The 26,815-nt window shown below is 38.2% G+C and overlaps 1 protein-coding gene across 3 annotated transcripts in view; it reads left to right on the forward strand.

Annotated features, from left to right (window-relative positions):
* Window positions 1–26,815, forward strand: part of PAX3 (paired box 3) — a 104,514-nt gene that overhangs the window by 73,162 nt on the left and 4,537 nt on the right. For all 3 annotated transcript variants that reach the window (XM_036757121.1, XM_036757123.1, XM_036757122.1), the window contains exons 6-7: window positions 5,138–5,303; window positions 7,324–7,538. In XM_036757121.1, coding sequence (XP_036613016.1) covers window positions 5,138–5,303; window positions 7,324–7,538 — 381 coding nt within the window. The remainder of the gene's footprint in view (window positions 1–5,137; window positions 5,304–7,323; window positions 7,539–26,815) is intronic.

Raw genomic sequence — 26,815 nt, forward strand, 5'->3', positions numbered from 1 at the left:
TGCATGCACTTACTAGGAGACTCCAGGTAAGTCACTTAACCTCATTGTTCATCAGGCAACTCCCTGGAACTTAACCTACTATGTCACAGAAAGGGTTGATCTGAGTTGGTGAGGAAATATCATACTGGAATTTCCCACATAAAACTAAAGATACTTCAAATCTTTGCATGTAGAAAGTACATGAGAATACAAAGATAGCTGTGATATAGTCTTGTGCTGGAACTACAGTCCTGTACAGTGAATTACATGTAATGCAACACCATAAAATTAATTTTTATTAAATACCAACTGTATACAGGGCATTATGTTAATGCTGGGGGAGGGAGTTATAAAGTTTAGATGAGATATGGATTTTGTCCTCAAGGAAAAGTTTACCATCTAAGACGGAAATAAGTCTGACACAAATTGCTATAACATAATATTTTATAAGCGTGTCAATTTTTTATTAAATACCTAATGCATATTTTTTGAATTGATTCAAATTTTTGAAAACCCTTGCTTTTTTGAGGAGAAAGTGATAGAATTTACTGGTTGGTCCCAAAAATGAATTTGAAAAATGAATTATTAGCCTCCCAGGACAGAAGACATTTTCAAGTTTGGACAATGTAATTTGACTACCTCTGTTTCCGAACAGTCGGAACTCAGTATTCCTCATTTCCTAATCATGAAATGATCTGGTCTTAAAAATGAATGAAAATAGATTGAGATAAGTCTCTTCATAAAGTAGCATATCTGCCTCTAGTCAACTAAACAAATGATAAAAATCTCTAAAATTTCTTAGCTGAAGAGAGTGAATGAGGTCACTTAAAAGCACATACAGTATTTTGCAGATAATATTTATTTTACCTTTACTGAAAATGGAGCTGCATTATAGAATAAGTTTCAAAACCACAAAGTGAGGTCATATGGTGCCATGTAAACTCTTTCTGCTCAATAAATATCAAAAAATAAAAATCACAGCTGATTAACTTTTGATGTAAATAGGAGTAAGCCAACACTTTTTCTCCCTCCTTGTTGGTATTTTTCCATATCAGTGACCTACAGTGGGCCAAAAAAGCAGAACCCCTCATTAACATAACAGCTGTCTTAGTGTGGCTTTAACCCGGTGACTCTTTACATTCCTCATGGCTTCCTCAGTTCCCTTGAGACACATCATGCCTCACACCATGGCTATGATCTACGGCCTAACAAATTCCCGACAACATATAGCATATGGATCTTTCGCTCAACCCAGCATGGAAGAAAAGATAGTAGTCAATCGGTGATAAAAAATACAAGAACAAAAGCCTTTTTTTTTTTCTTTTTTGGTAAAGATGAGCTGGAAAAGAGGGAGCTAAACATAGCTCTGCTTTAATAATACTGAAGTGGGCATTAGTTTTAGTTTTTGGTGAGAAGAATAAAACAAAATGAGAAACAAGGAAAGAAACGCACAATCCCCCCTGATCCCAATCCAAATTACCCTTTTTTGTCAAGCACACTATCTGAGGAAATGTATTTCTAACAATATTGCAGATATACACACATACATGTACATACACATATACAAATAAAATGACACATGTAAATCATTTTGTACAACATAAATGTCAGCTCTTCACCTTCTTTACTATGGTAGGTGATGAGAATAATCCTTTAATATTTTTACTTCAGTGTGTTTTTTGGTCTATCCTCACATGGAAAATGTACATTGAGTTACCTCTGCTAAATTCTGAATTTTAGTAGAAAAAAATCTACAATTATTATGTCTCCAGGGACTATTTGTTCAACTTATCTGGCATAGTCCTCCAAAGAGAAGTGAGTTGGCAAGTGACAAAAACATTTAGAGAAATAGAAACTCTACTTTCCCCCTTGTAATGTATCAAATTATGTAATACTATATCATAGCTTGGTAGGGGGCAATAGAAAGAGAATTCTTTCCCTCTCTGGCGATCAGCTGATGGCCTGAACCATGGGGATTTATAGTTCTTGTAATTTTATCTTGGCTTAAGTTATTGTAGCTGTTACTATGCAAATAATCACAGGTGATAAAGTTTTAGTGGGAAAGAATGACTGTCACCAGATTTTATGATGTGCAAAATACTTATTTCTTACATGCTTTCATGAGAGTGTTTTGTTTCATTAAATTAGGTAAATGTGATCGTTCTGCCCTTATAGAAGGAAAGCTAGAAGCCAAAGAGAGGAGAATTCACAGGATTCAAAAATTCAATATCTACTGAGCTAGAAAGCCCAGGTTCTGCCACTAAGAGGCTATGTGACCTTGGGTACATGACTTCATCTGTGTGAATCACAGCTTTCTCAGGCTAGACTGGATGCTCTCTCTAAGGTTGCTTTCACTTCTAACATTCAATATTTCTAGGAGCTATTCATTGGCTGTTCAAGGTCAAACACCAGGTCTGGAACTCAGACTAGTTTAGAATAAAGGCTTGGCTTTGAGTTTAGAGTTGGAATAAGAATGTGGTCTGTCCTGATTGCTCCCGACGAGCTCACATATTCCACAGGAGCAACTGGGGACATAGTGGAGAGAGCGTTGGACTTGGATTCAGGAAGCCCCAAGTTGAAATCTAGGCTCAGACATTTAGTAACTGTGTGACCCTGGGCAAGTCATTCAACCTCTGTTTCCTTACCTCTAAAATAAGGACAATACTATCACCCACACTTCAGGTTGTTGTGAGGATAAATAAAATGAGATAATAATTGTAACAGGAATAGCAAATTGTACATAATAGATTTGCAGTTTCATGTGCAATCATCTTTTTAAAATCTTGTGGATATGCTTGTTTTATTCCATAAATTAAAAATAAATTTAAAAAAAGCACTTGGTGAACCTTAAAGCTCTATATAAAGGCTAGTAATTACCATTATTTCTTCTCTGGTTGTCCTTTTGACTATATACATATGAGAAGGGGGAACATGATATCACTGCCACCATCGCCTTCTTTTTTCTCTCCACTTTCTATATGATGGTCATGAGTAAATAGGGGCAGGAGGGCTGTTTGGAGACCAGAGCAGATGGGCAAAGGAAGTAGCATGGCTTGAGAGCAATGACATTAGCATAAGCAGCCCATCCTGGGCTTGTGGTAACTTGTGGTAAGCCCTACAGAAGACATGATGTCATTCACACCTTGATGTTACTCACTTAATGTTTTATAATCGAAGACAGTTAGTTTATATGAACTTTAGAAAACAGGTGAGAACAATGGCCACCATAGGACATCACTGGTGGATCCTGTCTGTCTGTTGGAAGTGCAAGAAGCATGATATCCTAAGGTAGATTCTAGAATGTTAAAGCTAGGGAAGATTTCTTCCAAGTCCCTTATTTTTCAGAAGAAGGCACTGAAGCCTAGAGAGATAAGAAATGGCTAGTCTCAGACCACTCTGCTATTTAGCAAAGGGAAGATGATGTAGTTGAAGGAATACCATACTTAGAGTTAAGTGCTTTCAAATTCAGCTTTGTAACTTACTAGCTGTGTAACCTCCGGTGACTTGTTTTCCTTCTGGTTCTTATTCCAGAACTATATATGAGAAGGTTATAATGAGAAGGTTTGACACAGAAGTTCTTCAGCGGGAATCCATGACCTTATTACAATTTTAGTATTTTGATAATTGTATTTCAATATAATAGATTTCTTTTGTAATTCTATGTATGCTATTTTATGAAATTAACAACATTATTCTGAAAAGGGGCCCATAGGCTTCAGTAGACTGCCCAAAGGATCCGGCACACACACACACACACACACACACACACACACACACACACACACACTTAAGAACTTCTAGACTGGAAAGATGAGGATATGCCTCAGAAGGAGTAGTAAGTTTTCCTGAAGGCAGCTCAGGATCCAATGGGGGCAGATATGAAGAGGAAGTGTGTCTTGGGCATGAGGAATAGTGTGAGCAAATCCATGGAAAAGGGAAATGTAATGCTGAGTTTGAGAAGTAGTAAGTTTGAGAAGTAGCCTGTAACCAGAACAATGTTTTATGGAGACTTAAAAAATTATATATATATATCTAGGCATAATCCTTCTAGGGACACCTCTTAAATTTCAGAGTTTTGTCCAGGGTCTGCATAAAATAATAGCACAAAGAAACTATCTTTTCATGGTTTGTCAGCATTTCTAAGACAATTGGATTTCTTGCTAATATTTATTCTCTTTTCTTTCTGTGTCTTCAGTCATAAAATCATTTTAAAAAGCTACCTCATAAGCATATTGCCCTCCTCATTTTAAACATTCAACTTCCTCTGTATACTTTATTTATTTCCACTAGGAGTAACATAATGTCCCACAGTTTGAAAGCAATATCGTTCCTTGTTTTGTGTTGTTTTGAAATTTTTATGGGTACCTCAGAACTGTACATACAAAGGCCATAGAAATTCACAGACAGACCAATAAGACCTGAAATCTGGTGGCAAAGCATAGTCAGTGGGGTAGCCTTGAAAAACATTGACATCTGGGGTGTAAGAGCAATCTAAAACCCTGAACATATGGCTTCTGTGCTCCATCTATTATGTTGTGTCATTAGATGCCAAGGTTTTGATATTTTATTTGTTATTTACTTTATTCAGAGTTATGTATATATACACATACATGTACACACATGTAATACATATGTATACGTGTATACACTCTACAGATATGTTCATATGTATATGTGAGTATAGAAAATAATTTATAAAGGTATATAATGTATTTATATTTATATACAATTATATATGAATATATGTGCATATATACACACATAAATGCATATACATGTACATAATATATGTATTTATATATCTCTCTCTATTTATGTAGAGGTGGGTGGAAGTATGGTGATGATGGGCGGGGATAGGTTGCTGTTGTCCCTACTCCTGCTTACTCATTCTGGACTCTGACCACACAAAGTTGATACAGGATCAATAAGAATCCCTAAAGTCCTTTCACTGACCCCTGAAACTTGTTTCTCCTTACTCTCTTCATTCCCCCCAACCCCACCCCACTCCAAGCCCCAAAGAAAACAGAAGGCTAAGTGCTTTTGCTCCTCTTCCTCTTGTCAGTAAGGGGGTCTTTAAGCTGTTTTAGCATGAAAAATTCATTAAGAATGTACTATTATTTCATCAGTGAAATCCTCAAATTTTAAATTAAATCCATAGGTCTGGTTTAGCAACCGCCGGGCAAGATGGAGGAAGCAAGCTGGGGCCAATCAACTGATGGCTTTCAACCATCTAATTCCGGGGGGATTCCCTCCTACTGCCATGCCAACTCTTCCAACATACCAGCTGTCAGAGACCTCGTATCAGCCTACATCTATCCCACAAGGTATGTTGGAAAGGAGCAAAGGGGACTAAAATACAATTACTTTGTTCAGATTATGTATGTATGTATGTACATATACACACATATACATATTGTATATGTATGTACACACATATGTTGTTGAGTCATTTCAGTTGTGTTTGATTCTTCATGTGTGTGACCCCATGTGGGGTTTTCTTGGCAAAGATACTGCGATGGTTTGCCATTTCCTTCTCTAGCTCATTTTATACTATCATCTATATTCATCCTCCTATTTAGGATCTGGAAGAGTAAGGGAATTCATAGGCTAGCCACATTTTGTTACATTTTTGTTGTCTATAAGGAACACTATATACAGTAGTATTCCACACAAAGTTGCCTTGACTGACCTGTGGCACATAGAAATCAGTCATTTTAGTAGGAACGTCATTCTGACTGGATTTTCACAATCATGTCACTTACGCATTTAAGCGGAGATCCATCTGAACTCAGTGATCTGCTGGGTGCCCTACTCTAACATCTCTCAGACAGTCCCTGGAGACCAGCCCTGCTTAGCCCTGATGTCCAATTAGTTGTCGCTCTTCATTGGGGCTGTTAAATATCACAGGAGGGTGGTCCTACAAATAGTTTACAGATAAGGGGTCATTAGTCGTCCCATTCACAAACATGCATCTTTAACTGCCTACCTTAGCTGCTTAGATTACAAAGGAAAAGAAAATAGAAAAAAAAACCATATTAGATTTTAGAAACTTTTAGCCCAACTTCTGCAAATTCATGGTCACATTTCCTTCTTCACTATGTAATAATAACTATAACAACAAGCACCACCACAATAATAATAGCCAACATTTATATAGCACTTTGAGGTTTGCAGAGCACTTTACAAATATCTCATTTTATCCTCACAACCTTAGGAGATGATTGTTAATATTATCCTTATTTTACAGATAAGGAAACTGAGGCAGATAGCAGTCAGGTGCCTAGGGACACACAGCTAGTAAATGCTTGAGACTGCTTTTGAATTCAGAGCTTCCAGACTTCAGGCCTAGCTCTCTTTTCACTGCTGCTCCTCCTACCTGCCTAAATATGAGCAGTTGCTAATGGTTGGCAACCCAGTCTGATTCTAGCGTTAGATCTCTGTAAAGATTCATTTGAGGTTTTGTGATCTAAATTTTGGCTGTCTAGGAATGAATTTTTCCATTTATAATATTGTTGTTAAGGAAATCACCTCTCCTTAAGACAATTACCTTACTGAAAGTCATGTTTTTTTTTTTGTTGTTGTTGTTTTTGTTTGAAGTAAGGCAAGTAAGGAAGTAAGGGGGAAGTAGATGATTAAGATAGGTGGGGTGTGTCTATATTCTAATGTGCGTTAATAACTTGCTATGGTATAATGCAACCCTCTAGTAGTTTCTTAGAAACTGATGAGTTTTCATGAATGTGAATGAGCTCTATCCATTGCTGTTGGATTTATATCGAAGCTTGCAATCATAAACGAATGGCACTTACTAGGTAGTTTTTGGAAAAACCCAGTATTTTCTAACTTATTGATTGATTAGAGAATGTTAGCTATGAACACAGAATTATTTTGAAATTTAAAATGTCACTATGAGATTAAATTAATTTTTTTGTAGATATTTTAAATCATCCTTTGATCAATATTGAGGTGGTCCCTTAAAATATATTGGCAAAAATTTGAGACTTCCTGTTCTTCTATTGGCCTACCTAGTTGATAATTCAAGGAAGAAATAATGAGATCAATACATGGAATGTTCAGCGCTTGGGATAGAGAGGAGTGTTTATGTAGAGAAATAAGCATTGATAACTCCAGGTTGGTATAGTTTATATGTATGTAAATTTGCAAGTATAAAACTATGTTCCCAGAAACTTCGATAAACTCCACATTGGCAAGTTAAGAATCAGTCGATAATTAAAGGTTTGGCACACCAGGGGACAGTGGGTGAACACTGAACCTTCATGCTGAAGTTGTTATGCTGGAACACAAAAGAAGCGAATGTCTCCTTAAAAATGTCTGTCTTCATTTTAGCTGTCTCTGACCCAAGCAGTACGGTCCACAGACCTCAGCCACTTCCTCCGAGTACGGTGCACCAAAGTACGCTCCCATCCAATCCAGAGAGCAGCTCGGCATATTGCCTGCCCAGCACCAGACATGGATTTTCCAGCTATACAGAAAGCTTTGTGCCTCCATCCGGGCCCTCCAATCCCATGAACCCCGCCATTGGCAATGGCCTTTCACCTCAGGTCAGTCCCGTGTTTCCAGACAGAGGATTTGCTGTATACCAGAACCAAATCGTCTATTCCCCGAGGCACCAGTATAATGAATTGCCAAATTTAAACCATAATGTATTCTTTATACAAGCCACATGATTTTAGTTTCCTAGTTTCCTTTTTTCCCCCCCTACTGGCTGCATCAAAAGTTGTAGCTTAGTTTTAATTTCAAGTGATTTTTAATGTAATCATCCAGACTTGGTGTTTACATTTAGTTGTCAAGGCATTTGTAATGTGCAGCCTTCTCCACCCCCAGTCCTGTTCCTTGGTTAGGAAACTTCACAAACATTGGCATCTTCTATGAAATTTGGTCAGCTGATAGGATTTCCAGAATAAAGGGCCCTTTAAGAAAATACCAGAGCTTTGACAAAACAACTTGAGAAGAAACAAACAAGTCATGTGGAGAGAGCTCCAGGTGATGCCCACTGTACTCTGGAATAAATGAGTTAGAAATGCACAAATTAGGAGAAGGGCCCCTCTTTGGAAATAGACAAATATTTGAATGTCATAATTGTTTTTCTAATTTGCATTGGACTATGAGCTTTCCTTGGGAAATCGTGTTAATGAATTGCCTTGATAATGGCATGTCAGAAGGTTGGTTAAATTTCCTACATGTGGCATCTGTCTGAAGTTGACATTATTAGCAGTTGTTGAAATACACAGCCTTGATTTTATTAGCTTGAGTTTAGCCCAGGTGTGGGCAATAGCTGTCCATGGAATTTGGAGAAATGTCACTGATGGGGTTGCAATCTATAATTACAATCAGGAATCTCTTCAGGGCTGAGAGGGAGAGTTTTAACAGCTTTATCTTTTCTCAACCTTTTTTTCCTCTCAGTGGTGAGAAAAACAGAGAGAGGCACAGAATGACACAAATGAAAAGTGAAAAGACAATTATACTCAATTACACACTAATCACCGACTATCACCACTGTCTGAGCAGGGAGAGGGCATTCTAATAGGCAGAAAATGAGATTTTAATGGCACAAAGGGTGGCCAAAATAACGACTCATATATCTTTGCCTCCTTCCTTCGCTCCGACTTGTGGTTTGCATCTCGGGAGTGGAGTTCCTGGTCTCTGCACAACGGTGATAACTCTGAGCAGCTGAAAAGTTCAAAGACGTTGGGGTTGAAAAGAATGAATAGCAAAGGCAATGAAATAAACATTTCTGCCTAAAGGCAAAAGTTCATAAGCCCTTTTTTGTAACAGTCAATGTAATTAAGTTTCATAGATTCCTATAGCACATAGTGGGATTAAAAAAGAGGGAGAGAGGGAAGGAAAGGAAGAGAGGGAGGAAGGGACGGAGATGACTTTAAACCTCAGTTGAAAAAGAACAACATGAAAACCAATGAAAGGGCTTCCAACGAGACTTTAATAAGTTTAGTTTCGAAGCCCTGGTATTTCCAAAGTGCAATTCCTAACAAAAAGCATGGCAGTCCATTCAAAGATTCATCTTCCAGTGCCCGGATTCCAAGGGTGGGGAGGGGAGGTGCTTCTTGTAGGAATCTCTTGGGCACCCTGAGTTAATCCATCAGAAGCACTTATCAGAATCAATTTCAGTACCAGCCATTCTGGACCAGAGAAAAGCTTTTTTATTTAAACATATCCACCCACTCACCCACCCACCCACCCACACTCTTTAGCTGAATATTGAAACAAAAATAAACTCCAACCTGGGACCCATCCCATAACCACACACACACTACACACACGCTTTAGCTAAATATTGAAATGAAAATAAACTCCAACCTGGGACCCATAATCTTAGGATAGTGGTGCCCCGCTCCTCCCTCCCACACATTGGCTGAATGTTGAAATGAAAATAAATTCCAACCTGGGACCCATTCCATAACCTTAGAACAGCGAGGCCAGAGGTCTTAGCATTGATGAGAACAACACTGTCACTGTTGTATCAAGAAACCTCATCATCCAAGGAGAAAACATCATTTCTTTATCAGGAAATGCAAAATTCCATTGTACAGTTTTGCCCCACCATGACAATCATTGAATTTGAGAGCCAGAAGGGATCTATCTACCCCCTTATTTTATAGCTGAGGAGACAGAGGACCAGAGAGACTGAGTGACTTGCCCAGGCCAACCCAGGGAATTGGTGGTATAGATCAAAAAACTCAGGTTCCTTGATTCCTTGTACAGTACTCTTCCAACCACACCAAATTTCCCTTTTCCCTGTTTCATGACTACTCATCACAGTATAACTGGGATATTTTGTACTCCTAGCATACATTTCCTCCTCAGATTACCAACATTAACAAACATCTTCCCATTAGTTTTTGCAATAGCCTAAATTAATTAGAAAAAAAGGAGCAGGTTTTAGGTATCCTATTTTTATTTTAGGTATCCTATTTTTATTTCCTCATGTAAATTTAGAGAAATTAAGGCAAAATATATTGAATCAAACCAGTTCACTCGAGTTAGAGGAGTTAGGAGCAGAACTTAGGCCACTGTAGCTTGTAGCTCTGTCCAACTGTAGTCACTGGAATGGGTCACAGTACTAGAATTAACTTTAGTTAGGGCAAAGGGACCCACTTTTGGCACAGTGGCATCAATGAGAAGCCAAGCCCAGGAGGAAGTCTGTCTATTCCTCATGATGCAATTCCATTCATTAGCTGAAAAGGACAGAAGAAGGAAGCTCTACACTGAAGAAAGGGTGATGACACCTTAGCCACCATGATGGGAGAATAGTTTCATTCATTTCTCTGCATAGGGAGAAAGGATTACATTTCATATGAGAAAATAGGATGGGTGGTTCCATGCCTTATTTTCAATTTCATCTCATAGTGCCTATTTTTCCAAGATCTGGGTTTAGACAGATTCACATTGTACTTTTGCCAAGTACTGTTCTCATTAATTTTAGAGACCCCAAACCGAATTGAAGCTGGTATTTTTTGTTGTTAAAGTCATTTGAGTTCTATTTGGTGAGAACTGTTTAATGGGTGAGATATCTTTGTGCATTTTCTTTAACTTCTTTTTCCTAGAATCAGAGGATTTCAAGTATTGGTGGCATTCCAAACTTGGAAACCATAAGCCATAATGTTGCTGAAAGTATGAATTAAATGAACTGTCCCTGAAACCCAAATAGTGCTACTTTATCTCTTGAAAAGAAATGAATAGGTTACATAAGAATAAAGAGGATTTTTTAAAGCTTGTGTATATGTATCAGATTATGGGAAGAGGCATTTGTTTTAGTTTTATTTTTCATAATTTCATCTTTTAAGATTTTTTAAAAAAGGGATCTAAAAACTAATAATGAATGAATATGAACAAAATATGTTGTAATTTTATTCATATTCTTCAAAAACTAGCTGAAAAGACTTTGCTAGGTATGACTGTCTAATTCATCCTATCAAGTGTAGTTGGGGATAATTCTTATTTTTCCTTTAGGGAAACAGAGGCATAAAAAGACTTGCTCTGAACTGCAAGTTAATTGAAGAACTAAAAGTCAAAATTGTCATCTCATTTCAAGTTATTAAAACCTTCCTAAGAATATGAAATTATATCTTTCACTTCCTCCATCAGAAAGTATAAACTTATCTACTAGTTGTCAGTGGCATTCATATTTTTCCCAATTCTCCCTCGTGTCTAGGGGAAACTTTCATAAAACATTTCAGTGCTCAATAGATCAGTAAAGGCTGGGTGGCCATTTGCCCTGGGTGGGAGGTTGGATTACAGACACTTTGAAGTTTCTTCCAGTTCCAAAGTTCTATGATTTCTTAGGTTGCAGAGATCTTATAGGGAGGCGAATGGCTTGAAATGAGTGACTTAGCACAGTTGCTCAAAGACTAAAAATCTTATTGAAGTAGATCCTCTCTTTTGGAGAGCCTGCTGTTCCAGCCTGCTGTTCTCTTGGTTTAAGTAAGAATACTGTGGGTCGGGAGGCCAAGAAGTGTATCTCCCTTCACATCCAGATGGAGCACATTGCTTGCTAGCACCTTCTGGCATGTGGAGGGGAATGAAATGCTAACCTAGAACACAGAGTGTGAGGAAATACAACCACATGTCCTAGACATGGGACTGATGAACATTTCAGCCCATGCTCTTCAGATGAGTTTTTCATTGCAACAAATGAATTGTGGAACAAACAAAAAATCCCCTCCCTCCCCGAGACCCCAGACAAAATCCTTTGTCAATCAAACTAACAAGCTTTTTTTCGGGTCAGGCCTGAAGAAAGCTATACAAACTTACACAGTTTTTTGGCGGCTGCCTCTAATGATGTCTTCAGTGAAATACAGTATCAGAATTGGTATCATAAGGTTTCTAGGAAGCTCTTCATTGTGTTTTTTTAGAGTATATAAGACTGAGCAAACTTGGCTGCATTTTGGGTTCATCAAGCATTGCAAATGATTCTTCAAATGTTTTGGGTTTGGTAAAACCTAAAACACATTTTGCCAAGCACTTTTCCTCCTTAATTTTTCAAACTATGTGTGTTTTAAGGAAAATTTGAACCATATGGTTTTGATTCATTTACTCTTATATCATTGAAATATTTTTTTTCCTACAGAGCCATTTGATATCCAAGAAGTTTTCTGAGACTTTGCTATATTCATTTTATTTAGACGCTTTCTTCCTTGAAAAGAGGAAGTTCTATTTGCAAACTTAGAGCCCACAAATTTTGAGGACCCTCTCCTTTCAGCCATTTTAAAAAATACATTTGGTCTAAATCTGAGTTATTATGAACATGTTTCCTGCTTAGCTTTGAGCAGATGGGCAGGTTTTGGTTTCTGGTTTAGGACCTACACCAATAACAAAATAAGAAAATAGGTTTAAATTATCAAGGGTTTTATTTTTTGAGAAAGTTTAGATTTTATTAATGAGATCCCCATGGGTAAAATTTAGAGCTGGAGACCTCCTGTTTTGGCCAGGTCTTAAAAAGGACTCAATGAACAACCCATACTCCTGTCTTATTTCATGGATAGGATGATACAGTAGAAAGAGAATTGTCTTTGGAGTCAGAAAACTTGGGTTCAAACCCATCTCTGTTGCTTACAAGCTATGTGACCTTGGGCAAGTCATGCAGCCTCCCTGGCCTCAGTTTCCTAATCTGTAAAATGAAGGGACTGGGCCAGATGGCTGCCAAGATCCCTCTCAGTTCTAGATTTGTGATCCTATGAAAAAATGCTCTTAAAGCATTTTGTGCTAGGTTAGAAAAAGATTGCCTGCCTCTCTCTTTAACTCACCACCTCAGCAGCAAAGAACAGATCTGCAGATCTCATCAGATTGATTGACTATTCATCTGTTAAGTCTGGTTTATTCATCAGAACCTTGTAGCGATAAGAAATCCTCTTTAGACTAGATGTAGAAAGGGCTGATCTTTGGGTGAGAAAGGTAATGATTTATGGTTTAAGGGACACTAGTATTCAAGTATTGTCCTCCATACCCATTTCACAAAAGAAAGCCTTCAACTTAGCCAATGAACCAGCCGCCTTTAAAGTATAATGTTTAAAATTGAGATTATTAGTGTGTAATGTATGTAAATTGCATATTTGGTGTCAGCCACGCTTATTATGAAGCTTCTTGGTTTCATGCATATATTTATTAGACTATCGTGGTTCCATTTCAAATTAGATTTCAATTGCTCAATGCAGTTCCTTTTGACAAACATTTGTTAATCCTGAAGCTTATTAGGGAGTAGCATTTAAGCGTTAATATGTGTACACAAAATTCAAGACTGCTTTTGATTTGGCTTGTCATTTTCAGACAACAGCATTAACAATTATCTCAAATTCTTCAGATGCAGGCAAGACAATGACTCTTTGTCAAAACATGTTTCTTTCAATTGAAGGTGTATGAGTTTACTACAGATCAGATTGTTATATGAATGGGATATAGTGATAAGAATGGTTTGCTGAGTTCTTTTCCTTCTCGAGCTTACCCCCCTCCCCTTCCTCTAGTCTGCCTACCTTTGACGTAGGAAGAAAATCTTTTTTACTGTGGCATGGGAATCCCTTGACCTTTTCTTGTACTGGTGATATATGGAAAGGTAGTAAAGCTTACTCTTTTCCATGTGGATCAGGCAGCTCCTGTTTCTGAAGAGCTATTTTTTTTTCTGAACTTTTTTGGGCAGGAATCCAGCAACTACAAGATGACTAGTGTTGTCGACAGTTGGACCATTTATTTTGTACATTTAACACATAGGTTACAAATCCTGCTGTCCCCAGCTGAAACTGTTCTTACTACTAAGAACCAGACAAGCAGGTGGCTATAGCGTACTTCCTGGTGGATTCATTACCTCCCTTCCTACACTTTCCAGAAACTAGTCCATGGAGGAAAACAGATTAATGGGACTGGAGAAGTGTGCTTTTGGAAGCAAAGTTCAGTAACAGGGAGATACCGTGTAAAGGGGACCAGGTCTTAAAAGACCTTAACATTTCACCATATTTCTTGCCAGGTAGGCAGGGTTTGTAGCTTGCCTTCTGAAACTTTGCAAGACTCATGCTCAAGAATGAGTCACCTCCAGCTGTACAAGGAAAAGCCAATAGGCCTTGAAAGTTTTCTCAGTGCTGCTGTATTAGAGTTTCAAGATGTTTTGCTCCATGCTGAAAACTTTGCTGTTAATCCATTTATTGAGTCCACATCATGTCGGAGTTGGCCATGTGCCTTGGTGGTGCTCTGTAGGTCTGTGGTTGCTACCCCTCTAGTCTAAGAGTGTCCTGGTTTTTGTCAACTACAGGCATGCAATCTTGCATCAGCTGCCACTTTGGAGACTGTAATAGATGCAAGCTTTTTGGCCAGCATTTTCTTTCTTTTTCTTTCTTCCTTCTTTCCTTCCTCTTTTCTTTCTTTCTTTCTTTCTTTCTCCTTTCTTTGTTTCTTTGTTTCTTTCTTTGTTTCTTTCTTTCTTTCTTTGTTTCTTTCTTTCTTTGTTTCTTTCTTTTCTTTCTTTCTTTCTCTTTCTTTCTTTCTTTCTTTCTTCCTTCCTTTCTTTCTTCCTTATGCCTTTTCTTCCTCCCTCCTTCCCTCTCTCCTTTCCTGTCTTCCTTCCTTCCTTTCCTCCTTTCCTTCCTTTTTTAAAAGGAGGGAATAATTGCAAATGATGGAAACTTGAATTTTGTAGCTAAAAAGGACAACAGCAAAAAAAAAATCCCTTTCTGGTGAACTTATTTTAATAGTAAATCCCTTTGTCACGAATGTGGATTTGGAGTGTAGATTGTATAAATTATATGAAATATCCCTTTCTGTTTTAGGCCCATTGAAACTACTCTGACCACTGAGAATCAAACACTGAGTATGCACTTCCTGCTGTAACTGAGCTACTAGAATTAAAAGTTTTTCTTTGTAGTCGGTAATGCACAGAAGAATCATACTAGCATCAAATAGGAGGCCAGTGGCCTGAATCAACCCTTTATATGTGGCTGGAATGCAATGCAGAGCTTTTAATTCATTACTGTATTTGCAAAATGGCAATATCTACAGAAATCTGAATACTTGCATATTTATTCAATTAGGGGCTGAATGTGGGCTTTGTACTGGGTAGACACAGAAGACTCAATTCAGTCATTAGTTGTGTACTATTTGTGGGTCTTTTGGAAGAATGTGTCCTTGAAAAACAGTCTGGGTTTCATCAGAGGTGTATGCATTTCAGTGTACAGTGTAACATTAAAAATAAAGCCCACTCTCAACATTTAGTCAGTACTTGGTCAGTTAGATGTCTGACAGAACACTCTTGTGAGGGGACTTGGTGTGGTCCCCATCCTTCAATGGGCAAAGCTGGTATGTTTTTGCACAGCCTGGTTGTCTTCTCTTTGCCAGCTAGTAAGTCATACAGAATCCTGATGTGGCACTGGGTTGACGCTTGTCTATTTGGACCATGAGATGATACCTCTGTAGTTTAATTCTTTTGTGCTCCTTTCCAAAATGAAAGAAATAAACAATTATTTTGAAGAACATTTTTTTTTTCAGGGAGCACTTGTGGCTTTTTTAGGCAGTCTGGATATGCGGTCTAAGCCAGGTATTCTTAACCTTTCTGGTATCATGGATCCCTTTGACAGTCTGGCAAAACCTATGGATGCCTTCCAAGAATCATGTTCTTAGTTGCATAGAATAAAATATACAGGTTTATAAAATAAAACTAATTGTATTAAAATAAGCTTATAATTTTTTTTTAAAGTTCACGGATTCCAGATTAAGAACCTTTGGACTCATCGAACTGTGATGTTTGCTCTGAAATTTGATCCTACTCATTTGCTTTCGCTGTTTTTTATTTTATTTTTATTTTCAGTTCCAAATCCTCTTTCTCCCTCTAGTCCCTCCCCCACCCATTGAGAAAACAAGAAATATGACCCCATTCTTTGAATCTGATCCTTGATTTTGTAGAACGTCATAGAAAGGAACACATGGGGTTCCATAGAAGGGTTCATTTGGAGTTGAAATGATTTCCTTGATTTTTTGTTGAGTACAGGCATCTGTCTAGACCATCTCTTTTGAAGTCCAGTTCCTTAGACTGGTAGGATACCTTCTTTGTGGATTCCAGGAAACAAGAAGCATAATACCATCATAGATAAACCAATCTAGGAGAATGTAAACTTCTTGAGAGTGGGAATTATTCTCATTTTATTTTTGAATCCTTAGTTGACTAGCTTAGTATCTGGCACAAGTAGGAACTTCATAAATGCTTGTTGAATAAATAAAATATAAAAAGAGAGAAAAGGAATAAAGTCACCATTGAATAGTAATTAGGTAATACATTATGCAGTGAAGTCTTACATATTGTAAGGAGAGACAAGAGAGTGGGAGGGTAATAAGAAAGAAAAGAGAGAGTAGCCTACTGAGTTGGAAAACAGTTGCAGTGTGGGCAGGCCACATTGGATTGTGGGTTGCCCTGAATCTTTAAGACAAGTTGGTTTTATTATAGGTGCAGCTACTTCTGGGTAGTGAGCTCCTGGACCAGTTGGCTTAGATGGCTACTGCACTGATTACTTGTAACAAAGTAGGACAATGATGAGGGGCTACTTCGGAGTTGGGCTGAGGAGTAAATGATGAAACATATGGTGAAGACTTGAAAAATGTACATTTTTTAGAACACAATAATGATAAGAGTATAGCAATCTCTAATTAACATCATTAGAATCTTGGTAAAACGAACAAACACTATGCTTCTGGCAAGGGAGCTAAAGGCAAATGCAGAAATGGAGGACTGCCAAAGTAAAGGAAGTCATCCTAATTAATGAGGCCCAATATATGGACATTTTTAGAGGATTAGGGATATATAATATATTGATATGGATTGAAAGGTGGTAATTCTAAGTTATCTCATATACCCAGGAAGTTTCCATCTCAACAACAGATTATTGTAGTGTGCTTAACAAATAGGACAGAGTTATACTGTGTTAAAACCAGACTTATCTGAGCAATAATGATTCTAGCAGCAACATATTACTACTATGAGAGGCAGCAGGACCTAGTGGATAGAGAACAGGTCTTGGAATGAGGAAGACCCGAGTTCTTGTCTTTCTTTTATTATATAGCCATTGTGTGATCATGGAAAAATAACTTCTCTGTGACTTTGGCAATTCTAAGTTTCTAAGTAACAGATTAGGCCAATGAAAGTTTACCATCAAGAGTTCCCCATGCCTATGGAATAATAGGTCTGGACTGCCTTGAGACTCATCCCCCCCAAAATGAGAGGGAACATGGCATAGTGAATAGAGCTCGAGAAGACCTTAGGTAATTATTTGCTGGTCAAGTTACTTAAGCTTTCAGTCTCAGTTTCCTTATCTGTAAAATGAACATAACTATATATATATATATACATATAGCACTTAGCTCAAATTTATGAGGATCAAATAAGATAATGTGAAGTGTTTTTCTAGTCTTAACACAAATAATCAGTTAGCTATTTTTGAAAATAATAGTCTGTGCACCTTTTATTTTTTAGAGAAAAAAGATGAGCCTTTCAATGGGGACATTTTTCTTGCCTAGTTGAATATGAGTTTGTTGTGTGTGTGAGTGAAAAATATGTTTGTTTTTTCTGTATCCAGTGTATCTTGTGTGGCATCAGAAAGGAGTGTGTATTTCAGAAAGGCTAAGCAATAGTAACGATAATAATAGGGCAAAGGTAATAAAAGCCGATACCCTACAACTTTGGCCTTTCATTAGGTTAAAGATAATGGTAGTCAGAATCAAAGCTGATGAAACAGACTTTTGGATGCAGGGAGCCATGTCATAACTGTGGACCAAGCCAAGCCATTTGCAATCAATTATTATTATTGATAGGGCATTGAAACTCTAGCATACCATGTCATAAATGATGGCTTTGATGGATCTCCCTATCTCACTAGTTGCCTAGGCACTCCTTTCTTAGAATACTCCCTCACATGAGATCAAGAAAGAACCAACAGAAAAAAGCAGAGTTGCCATGAGTTTATGGTTACCTGGAGGCTGAATGGGAAATAGAACAGCCACTACCTCTCTTACCACATAGAAGCTAAAAAATCAGTCCTGGCCAGGAAAAACATCAAGAAGCTGAGAGTAGGGTGTTGGATCCTTTTGTATGGGTACTCAGTTCTGGCGAGAGTGTCTTGAGTCCTTTTGGCTACTTGGTCAAACACAAGACCCCTTGTGACTTCATAGCACTACCCCCTCAGTCACTCATAGCTGGAAGTAAGCTCATCAACATCTCCATTTGTTGAACTGAAACCAGGGAGGGAATGCTGCATATACTCTGTATAACCTACTTGAAAGAGTTAATTTAAGTATGCTATAAGGGTTGAGTCCTCAATGGCCAGTCCTAACATGTTATATACAATCATAGATGTAGAGTTGGAAGCTGTTAGTTCAAGCTTTTTGGATTAGATATAGTTTGTGACTTTGGGTAGAATATATTGTTGACTTGGTGATGAAGCATAGTTGTCTAGTGTCAGCCTCTGTGGAATACTATGTTCTCTGACATCTCAAAGGATCATAATACTTGTTGATGAAAGGGTCTTTACAAGGTTTGGTGGTTTGCCCAAGTTCAAACCAGAAAGAAGTAACAGTAGGGGGATTTGAATTCAGGTTCCTTAACTCTAATAAATTTAGAACTGGAAAAGAGCTTAAATATCATGCAATTTAACTCCCTCATTTTACATCTAGGGAAATTGAGGCCCAGAGAGGTTAAGCGAATTTTCTGAAGTTGCTCAGGCACCAAGCAGGATCTACAACTCTCCCTTATACCACACTGTCTGCTCAGTTTTTTTTTTTTTGGTTTTTCTCTTTAGTTTTTAAATGAACGTTTGTTTTGCCCCATGGTACAATCCACAACAAATAGCCAAAAGCATATTCTTACAGAAGTGGAGGCTGTCAAATTTTACCATGAATCCCTTTCATTTTCCCACAGAGCATATGAAAGATAGAGCTAGTGGATAGAGCAGTGGGCCTGGAGTTAGGAAGACCATAGTTCAAATTCAGCCTCTGACACTTAATAACTGTGTGACACTGGGCAAGTCATTTAACCCTGTTTACCTCAGTTTTCTCACCTGTGAAGAAGAAAATGGCAAACCATTTGCCAAGAAAACCCCAAATGGGGCCATGGGGCCAATGGGGTCAGACATGATTGCAATGACTGAACAAAAACATACATGTATTTTTCCTTGAAACGTATTCATGTGGTCATCTGATTCAATCAGTTAACTTTAACCAACTAAGAGACATTAGTCCAGTTGTTTCTTCTATCTTATGGGTACACACAGGGATGCTTTTGGTCGATTCAAGTATATTTAAAAAAAATGCTTGACCTAAATTTAGACATAGTAGAATTCTCACTCCACTCCCACCGTATTGCTGGAGCTTATTTTGATTTCTTTTGCACAATGGGGATGTAGCTGAACACTGATAACCCATAGAATATGATACAAGGATAAAATATATATCCAACAATCTCTATTGCTTATTCTGTTCCTTAGTTGTGCCCTCTCTCATTCCCAAACCTTTCTCCAGTGATACTAGTAGGAATTAAAGTTGACTTCAGATTTCACCCCTTCAGTTAGAGAAAAGTGGTATGTCTGTGGTAGTCTGTGCTTGTGAAATGTAAAGCGGCTACTCAGCCTTAGGATGTTAGCAGGGGGTTGTCACCAACAGCAGTTGGGCTCAAGGTATGTCAACTTCCCGAACATCCTTGAAGAAAGGAAAAGAAACTTCCTGGTGAAGTTGGGCACATTGTGTCTCCTCATAACAGGTAGGCTTCTAAGGCAAAAGCCAATGAAGAGCTTTGTCTGATAATATTAATTTTTATGAGTTTAGCTTGTATTTCAGTATTGAGCTGTGTACCTGAGTTCATAGGGGCTTACAACTGTGTGTGTTTGTTGGGTATAGAAACAGTGCATTGATTCTTTAAAAGGAAACAACATGTATTCACTTCTGGATATTTTTACTTTGCAGGCTGTTAAAAGACTGACTTAAAGAAACAGCAGTACATTTTAGTGCTGGGGGATGCCTAATACCCTAGAGCTCTTTCCCTCTGGAAGGGACAATTAATAGCTTATGTATCCTGATATGCTCATGAAATTAAAGCAAGATATGCAGCCCACTTTTCCACAGGCATTTTCAATCCAATTCAGCACACCCTCATTAAGGACTTGCGATGGGCAAGGAATTGTGCTAAGCCTTTACAATATAAAAATTGGTATGACAGGGCCCCTACTCTCCAGGAGCTTAGGATAGATGACATTTACACAGCTCGTTAAGGTTTACATAGTGCTTTATGTGATTAGCTAATTTCATCATCATGAGAAGTTTGAGGTAGGTACTACAAATACTGTCATTCTCCTTTTTAGAAGAGAAATTGAGAAAGTAAAAGGGACTTGTCCAAGGTCACGTGGCTAGAAAGATTCAGAGGCAGGGTAAAGCCCTGTTCTCTAGAGATGCTTAAGTTTATCACTGTTTCCACCACGGGTTTTCACCCACCTCCCAGCCCCCATTACAATCTAAGAGGCAGGGAAAAGAGAAATACTGAAGTCACAATAATACAAAGAAAAGTGTGCCAAGTATAAATGAGAAGGTTAGTAATGTGCTACAACAAGCATTCATAAACTGGGGTCTGTGAACTTAAAAAAAATACTTTGATAAATATTTTGATATACTTGGTTTCATTTGAAATACTGTGCACTTAAAAACATTAGTCTAAGAATGGGTCCACATCCATAGGTTTTACCAGGTATCCCAAGGGGTCTATCAAAGACAGACAGAGAGAAGAGAGGAGAGAGGAGAAGAGAGGAGAGAGGAGAGAGGAGAAGAGGGGAGAGATGGGAGAGGGGAGAGATGGGAGAGAGGAGAGAGGAAAGAGAGAGAGAGAGAGAGAGAGAGAGAGAGAGAGAGAGAGAGAGAGAGAGAGAGAGAGAGAGAGGAGGAGGTAGGCGCAAACCTTAGAGCCCTTGTGTTACAGAACTCAGGGTAGAGAGAGAATTTTAAGCCGTGTGTGAGAATTTGAAGAGTTTGACTTGAATATAGAATATGAGATGGGAGGAATATAAATGAGGCTAGAAAGAAAGATTGAGGCCAGGCTTTGGAAGGCTGTGAATATAGTGATCAGCAGTTTATAGTTTAAGGAAGGCAATGGAGAGCTAACTGATAGGTTTTGAGCAGAGATGTGACCGTACACAGTGGTCGGATTCCTCAGGTAGTGAAAGACAGATTGAGACAGGAAGCAGAAAGAATAATTCAGAGTCTTCGAGAAGGCAAATAGTATTGAGGGGCTGAATGCAGACGTTCTAGAAAAAATGATTGCCGAAGTGATCTGCTCATGTGCTCATCCTTTGGAGGACTGCTGGGGGTCTGAGAAATTTTCTGAAGTGAAAAGCATTAACAGCAGGTAATGTCATTCCTCTTAGAAACAGTTTGAGAGTCTCTGTGTTAAGTGATGAATGAGGGTATGTGACCCACATCTGTTTTACATTAGAATGGAACATTGCCCTGACATCGTCAGGAGCATTTGTCAAGATTCCCTGGACAGAGCTTCTGTAAATTATATGCCGCAAATGTGTCAGGGTCAGATAAGAGGATATCATTAACGCCACTGAAGTTTACTCAGGATTCTGTCAGTCTAACTTAATATGTTAACGGCCAACAATTTTCCTTGAGCTGTTTCATTAAATCTTTCATTCATAGGAGGGGAAAAATATGTATCTCTACCCTTCCCCCCAATAATGCACATGTTTTTTTCTCATAAATCATATTAATTGCAGACATGGTCACAAAGCATATTAAATGCAGGCATGCGTAAATGAATTAAAACATATGAGAATTTTATTATGCCTATGGTGGGTCAAATACCAACTGTATTAATGGGCAAGAACCTTCCTTTAAGTATATAAGCTTTTTTTTTTCTTAATGGATTTTATTTTGCTGCTAATCAGTGGACGTTATGATTGTTCCTAATGAGCCAGAAGCTATCTATTCTTAATCCTTCCAAAAGTGAAAAAAATACTCAAATCCATTGCCTGGGTTTTCATTTTTGGAAATTAATGGATCCAGCATGCTGCTATGGATTCAACCTGCCTTGAAGTTTTAGATTCAGAGAAACTATTTTATATCCATATTTGGAGACAGATATTGCAAAGAATTGCTTAAACACAAATCACTCCCATAATTTCTCATAGAACATTAAGGCAAGGCATATACATGTATCACTTAAAGGATACTTACTATACTCTAAAAAATCACGAGCAACATATGAATTGTACTTAGAATGTCCTGCTTATACTCTTCATCTGACAAAGTCAGAAAGTTGTAAAAATGGGTTTAAGAATCCCTTCACTAAAGCTGAATTAAATGGGCATTTTCCCCTCAGTGGCTGGCTAGGTAAGCACTGGCCATGCCCTTCCTGTAACTCCTTGTATGGGTGATAAGGTCATGAGCCATACTTTGAGAGAAACCTCTGCCTTCAGGCGACTTCCCGCTTAGAGCTTTCAAACAGACATGAGCAAAAATCTAATTATTTAGATGCTAATCAATTGCAGGATAATTCCTAAGGCATTTGAATCCGAAGAAGATATTTTCAGGAAAACCTCTCCTGTTTAAGTTGAGCTTTTTCAGCCTTGAAGTCACAGACACAGCAGCTTACCTATTAAACGACTCCCGAAATGGCCAGAATTGGCTGAAAAACTGTGAATAAACGAATTTTTTGGAGGAAGGCCGAGGGTTTGTTCCTGGGGCTAAAATATGGCTAGTATTTATTTTATTCAGTAGCCTTTTGGAGGGGAGGGTGCCCCAGAAAGTAAAGCCTTGTTATTAATCAGGCTGGTATCCTATGTATAAGACAACAAAAAGAACATTGAAAGTGTTTGAAGCAAGGGCACATCTGGTCAGTTGAAATAAGAAGGAAAAGAAAGCCTCACACCAATGGTTCTTGTGGAGGAAAAAGAAGCACCCAGATGTGCACAGTAATTTGCTAAATCATTTTAGATTCTTGATAAACTCAGCGCATTTTCAATTGAGGACATAACCAGAGTGTGTGTGCCAAGACAAATATTTTCCAGACACATAATTTAAAATGTAAATCTTAATTTGGCCTGCAGTTTTTATCTTTTAAATTTAATCTCACAATAGGAAAATTAATTCAGGGGAAATATGGCATGAAGCAAACATAAAGAGTTCATTTTTCCTGAACCGTATAATTTTCCAATCAGATATAAACAACCTATCTGGAATTCTGAAACTGGAGAAAAAGTCAGAAGAAAGCTTGGAAAATTCCTCTAATAAATAAAGAAAATTGAGGGACACAGCTAGGAATCTACAAGTCAAAATGAAGTATTTTGAAAAAAAGAAAGGACACCCTCCCAAAGACTTAAGATAGCAAATATGGCACATTTTGATAAGGGGTTGTAACATTTGGGATTCTTTTTTATGCTTCACTTAGATGGATAGCCACACAAAATGTGAGAATGGAAAAAAAAATCTTTCAGAGTACACAAAATTCAATGATTTTAAAAAAGAAAATCTCTGGTGATTGCACATGCCCAACTTACATTTACTGGAATGGAGCCTGAATTTGGATAAAAAGCTGTGCAATTTTTCCCCCTCCCTTTAGTATTGCCTGTAAAAGACAATTCAATTGTACTTGAATTGCTGGGTGTTTTCTTCTTAAATTTTTTCAATGGCCTTTAAATATACATTTAAAAGTTAAATAAACAGTAAAAAGGTGGGCAAGCCATCCAGGATTCATGAACCATCTCTCTTATAATAAATCAATAGTATGTATGTGAATTAAACTAAAAAGAACACAGAATTCGTTAAAAATAGATTAAATTTAACCACCTGGTCATAAGTAATTGCAAGAAAAATGCATTTAAAAATAATGTGAAAAAATATTTTGCCAGAGTCCTTATAAGGAAAATGCAACTGGAAAATATTTTCTGCCCATGTTGGTGGTGCTCTAAAAAGCTCATTTCCCAAGCTTCACTTGCTGGAGAAGAAATTCCTATAACTTCCCTCCTACCACATGAAATACCCAACTGCCTTTTAAAGAAACAAACATAAAAGTGTAATGTGACCCTTCCACAGAGACTTGAGGTTTTAAATTATGTTAATGGAAAGTAAAGCATATATTTTCTATTGATATCCCATATATATTTTCTGATCTGAATTTCTTTGTTAATTTCTTAATTATAACTCATCTACAACAATGCAATCTTTTGCATCAATCTGTCTCAAAGTCAAATAAGGAAAACTGAAAGTCAAGTTTGGATAGCAACATCTTTTCTGTTACAATCACTCACAAGCTTCAATTTGAGAGGCAGGATGAGAGCTTTTGGAAGGATACCCTTTGATAACTCCTGGTGTGCCTAACAATAGGACCCATTATCAGAGGTGGTAAAAATGTGATTTATGTAGATTTTCTAATTATGGGTCTTTTTCAGAAGAACAAATTTAGTAAAAGTTCCATAGTTCTTCCTTCGTGATGATTTCTTAGAGAAGTCTGACAGAATTTCCAATCTTTTCCCTCCCACCCATCATGGCTAAAGCAATCTCCTTCCCATTTCCTGTAGGACAAAATGCACACTACTCAGCTTAGTATTCAAGATCCTACGCTGTCAGGCTCTGACTTACTACTTGTGGGTCTCAACCTCCCTCTATTTACTGCATTCCAGCCCAGTTAGTCTACTTGGCTAGTCCTCCCACTTTGCACCCTGTCTCTTGCCTCTGCACATTTTTTTCTCAGGCTATTTCCCTTTCTTGGGATGGGATTCCTCTCTATCTTCATCTTTCAGAATCTTCTGCTTTCAAGGCTCGGCTGTTACCATCTCTTCTGAGAAGCCTACCTTGATTTCCTCTTTTTACTCAGATTTTCTTAGAGAACTTTGTCCAGGTTGCTCCTTTGCCCCTATCACACACTCTACCGCAAGTAGGCTAATTGGTACACATGTTGTATCCCTCCCCTCCTTACTGGAATCTAAAGTTCTGAAGGTTATGAACTATGTCATAAATCAAAGATGACAGTATTGTAAGAGCTGGAGGGCCATAGAGTCCAATCCCTTCATGAGCATTGGAGGGAACCACAGAGGTCATCTGGTTCCACTTCTTCACTTTACAGATGAGGAAGTGGAGTCACCGAGACATTAATGAGGTCAGTTACCCCGGATACACAGGTAGTAACCGATAGACCTGAGATTCAAACTCAACTCTTACTCCAGACCTAAGGCCATTTTCATTATGCCACCCTGGGATGAAAAACAAAACAAACTTTGTATCTTTAGGAGTGAACATAGTACCTTGCACTCAGGGCAAGCTTAATTTAATTTGTCCAGTGAGTTTGTGAATAACGTGTAGGGAGTCGTCATTAAAGCAGCTGCTAAGGGCGGTCATAGGATTTAGGACTGGAAAGGACTATAAAAACCATCTGTCCTAATCCCTTCATCTTATAGATTAGGAAAGCAAGACAAATACTGTTGGCACTATCTACCTTCATGGGTTTGTTATGAGGAAAACTGCCTTGTGAATCTTAAAGTGCAATATAAATATGAGTCCTCTCGACATTCTTCTTTATCTTCTTCTTCTTTTACTTTCTCTATTTCCACCCTTCCCTATACCCTATTTTCTTTCTTCTTCCCCTTCCCTTTTCCTTCTCATCTTTCCTTACTCAGCTTACCCTTCTCCCCCTTTCCTTGTCCTCTCCCCTTCTCTTTCTCTCCCCCTTCCTTCTTCTTGTCCTTCCATCTTCCTCATTCCTCTTCCTCAACTTCCTCCCTCCTCCCTTTTCTCCATTCTTTTTTCCCCTCCTCTTCTCCAATTTTCTATATCTCCTCTCTCTCTCCTTCCCTTCTTCCTGGCCCATCTCCTTCTCTTCCTTCTCCATTCTTCTCCTTTCCTTTCTCTCTACTTCCTTCTCTCCCTCTCCACCTTCCGTTTTCCCCTTTTCCTTCCTGCTCCCCTTCCCTTCCCTTCCATTCTCTTTGGCCTCTTTTTCCCTCTCTTCCTTCCCTCCCCTTCCTCCTTCTGTTTCCCCTCCTCTCCTACTTCTACTCTTCTTTCTCTGGTTTCTGCAAGAATACAGGGAACTGTATGAGTGTGCTGATGGAAACACTCCAGAACTTTACACACTACTGCAAAAGATACTAGACTGAGGGCTTCTAATCAACCTTCTGAGGTCAATGATACATTCAAACTCAATCCAGGGAATGGCTTTGATGTATAAGCAGTACTCATTTCTTCACTTAGGACATTCTCTACAGATAAGTAGAGATGAGGTTCTTGCTGGCTTTCAAAGCTGTTTCACTTGAAAAAAAAATGTGACAGAGGATGAAAAACATTTATCATGCAAATGTACACAGCTATCAACTTCAGGAGAAATACTGCTTCCCCCCTGCCCCCAACTGCTTCAGCATATTGATCTGACTGTCCATTCTATCTGTCCCTTAGCTCACATGTTAGTGATTGAATTCAGAATCCCTGTCTTCCATAAAGGATCTCTGAGGCCTAGCTACCAATTTAAAACTTTTTTTTTTTTACCATTTAAGTCTTCCTGTGTCATTGGCTCTTTTTATTCATGGATTGGCATAGTAGCAACTTAGAATTTCTTTGGGACCAATTAAGTATCTTATTAATGGAGCTAATTTAAAGTGAAGAATTTGTTCCCCCCCACCAACAATTCTTTTCTTGATTCCTGACCGTGACATCTTCCATCTTAGGAGAAAAAGCATTGTACTTTTACATTTTTTTGTTTTTGTGATACAGGGTGTCCCTGAAGTCTGGACACATAGGAAACTGACAGCAATGTGGAGTTAGTGCATCGTGTTCACGCGAATCTTGCAAAGCGCATCAACCT

This window comes from Trichosurus vulpecula, chromosome 4, assembly GCF_011100635.1.
Source record: "Trichosurus vulpecula isolate mTriVul1 chromosome 4, mTriVul1.pri, whole genome shotgun sequence".
In the NCBI taxonomy this organism is placed as follows: domain Eukaryota; kingdom Metazoa; phylum Chordata; class Mammalia; order Diprotodontia; family Phalangeridae; genus Trichosurus; species Trichosurus vulpecula.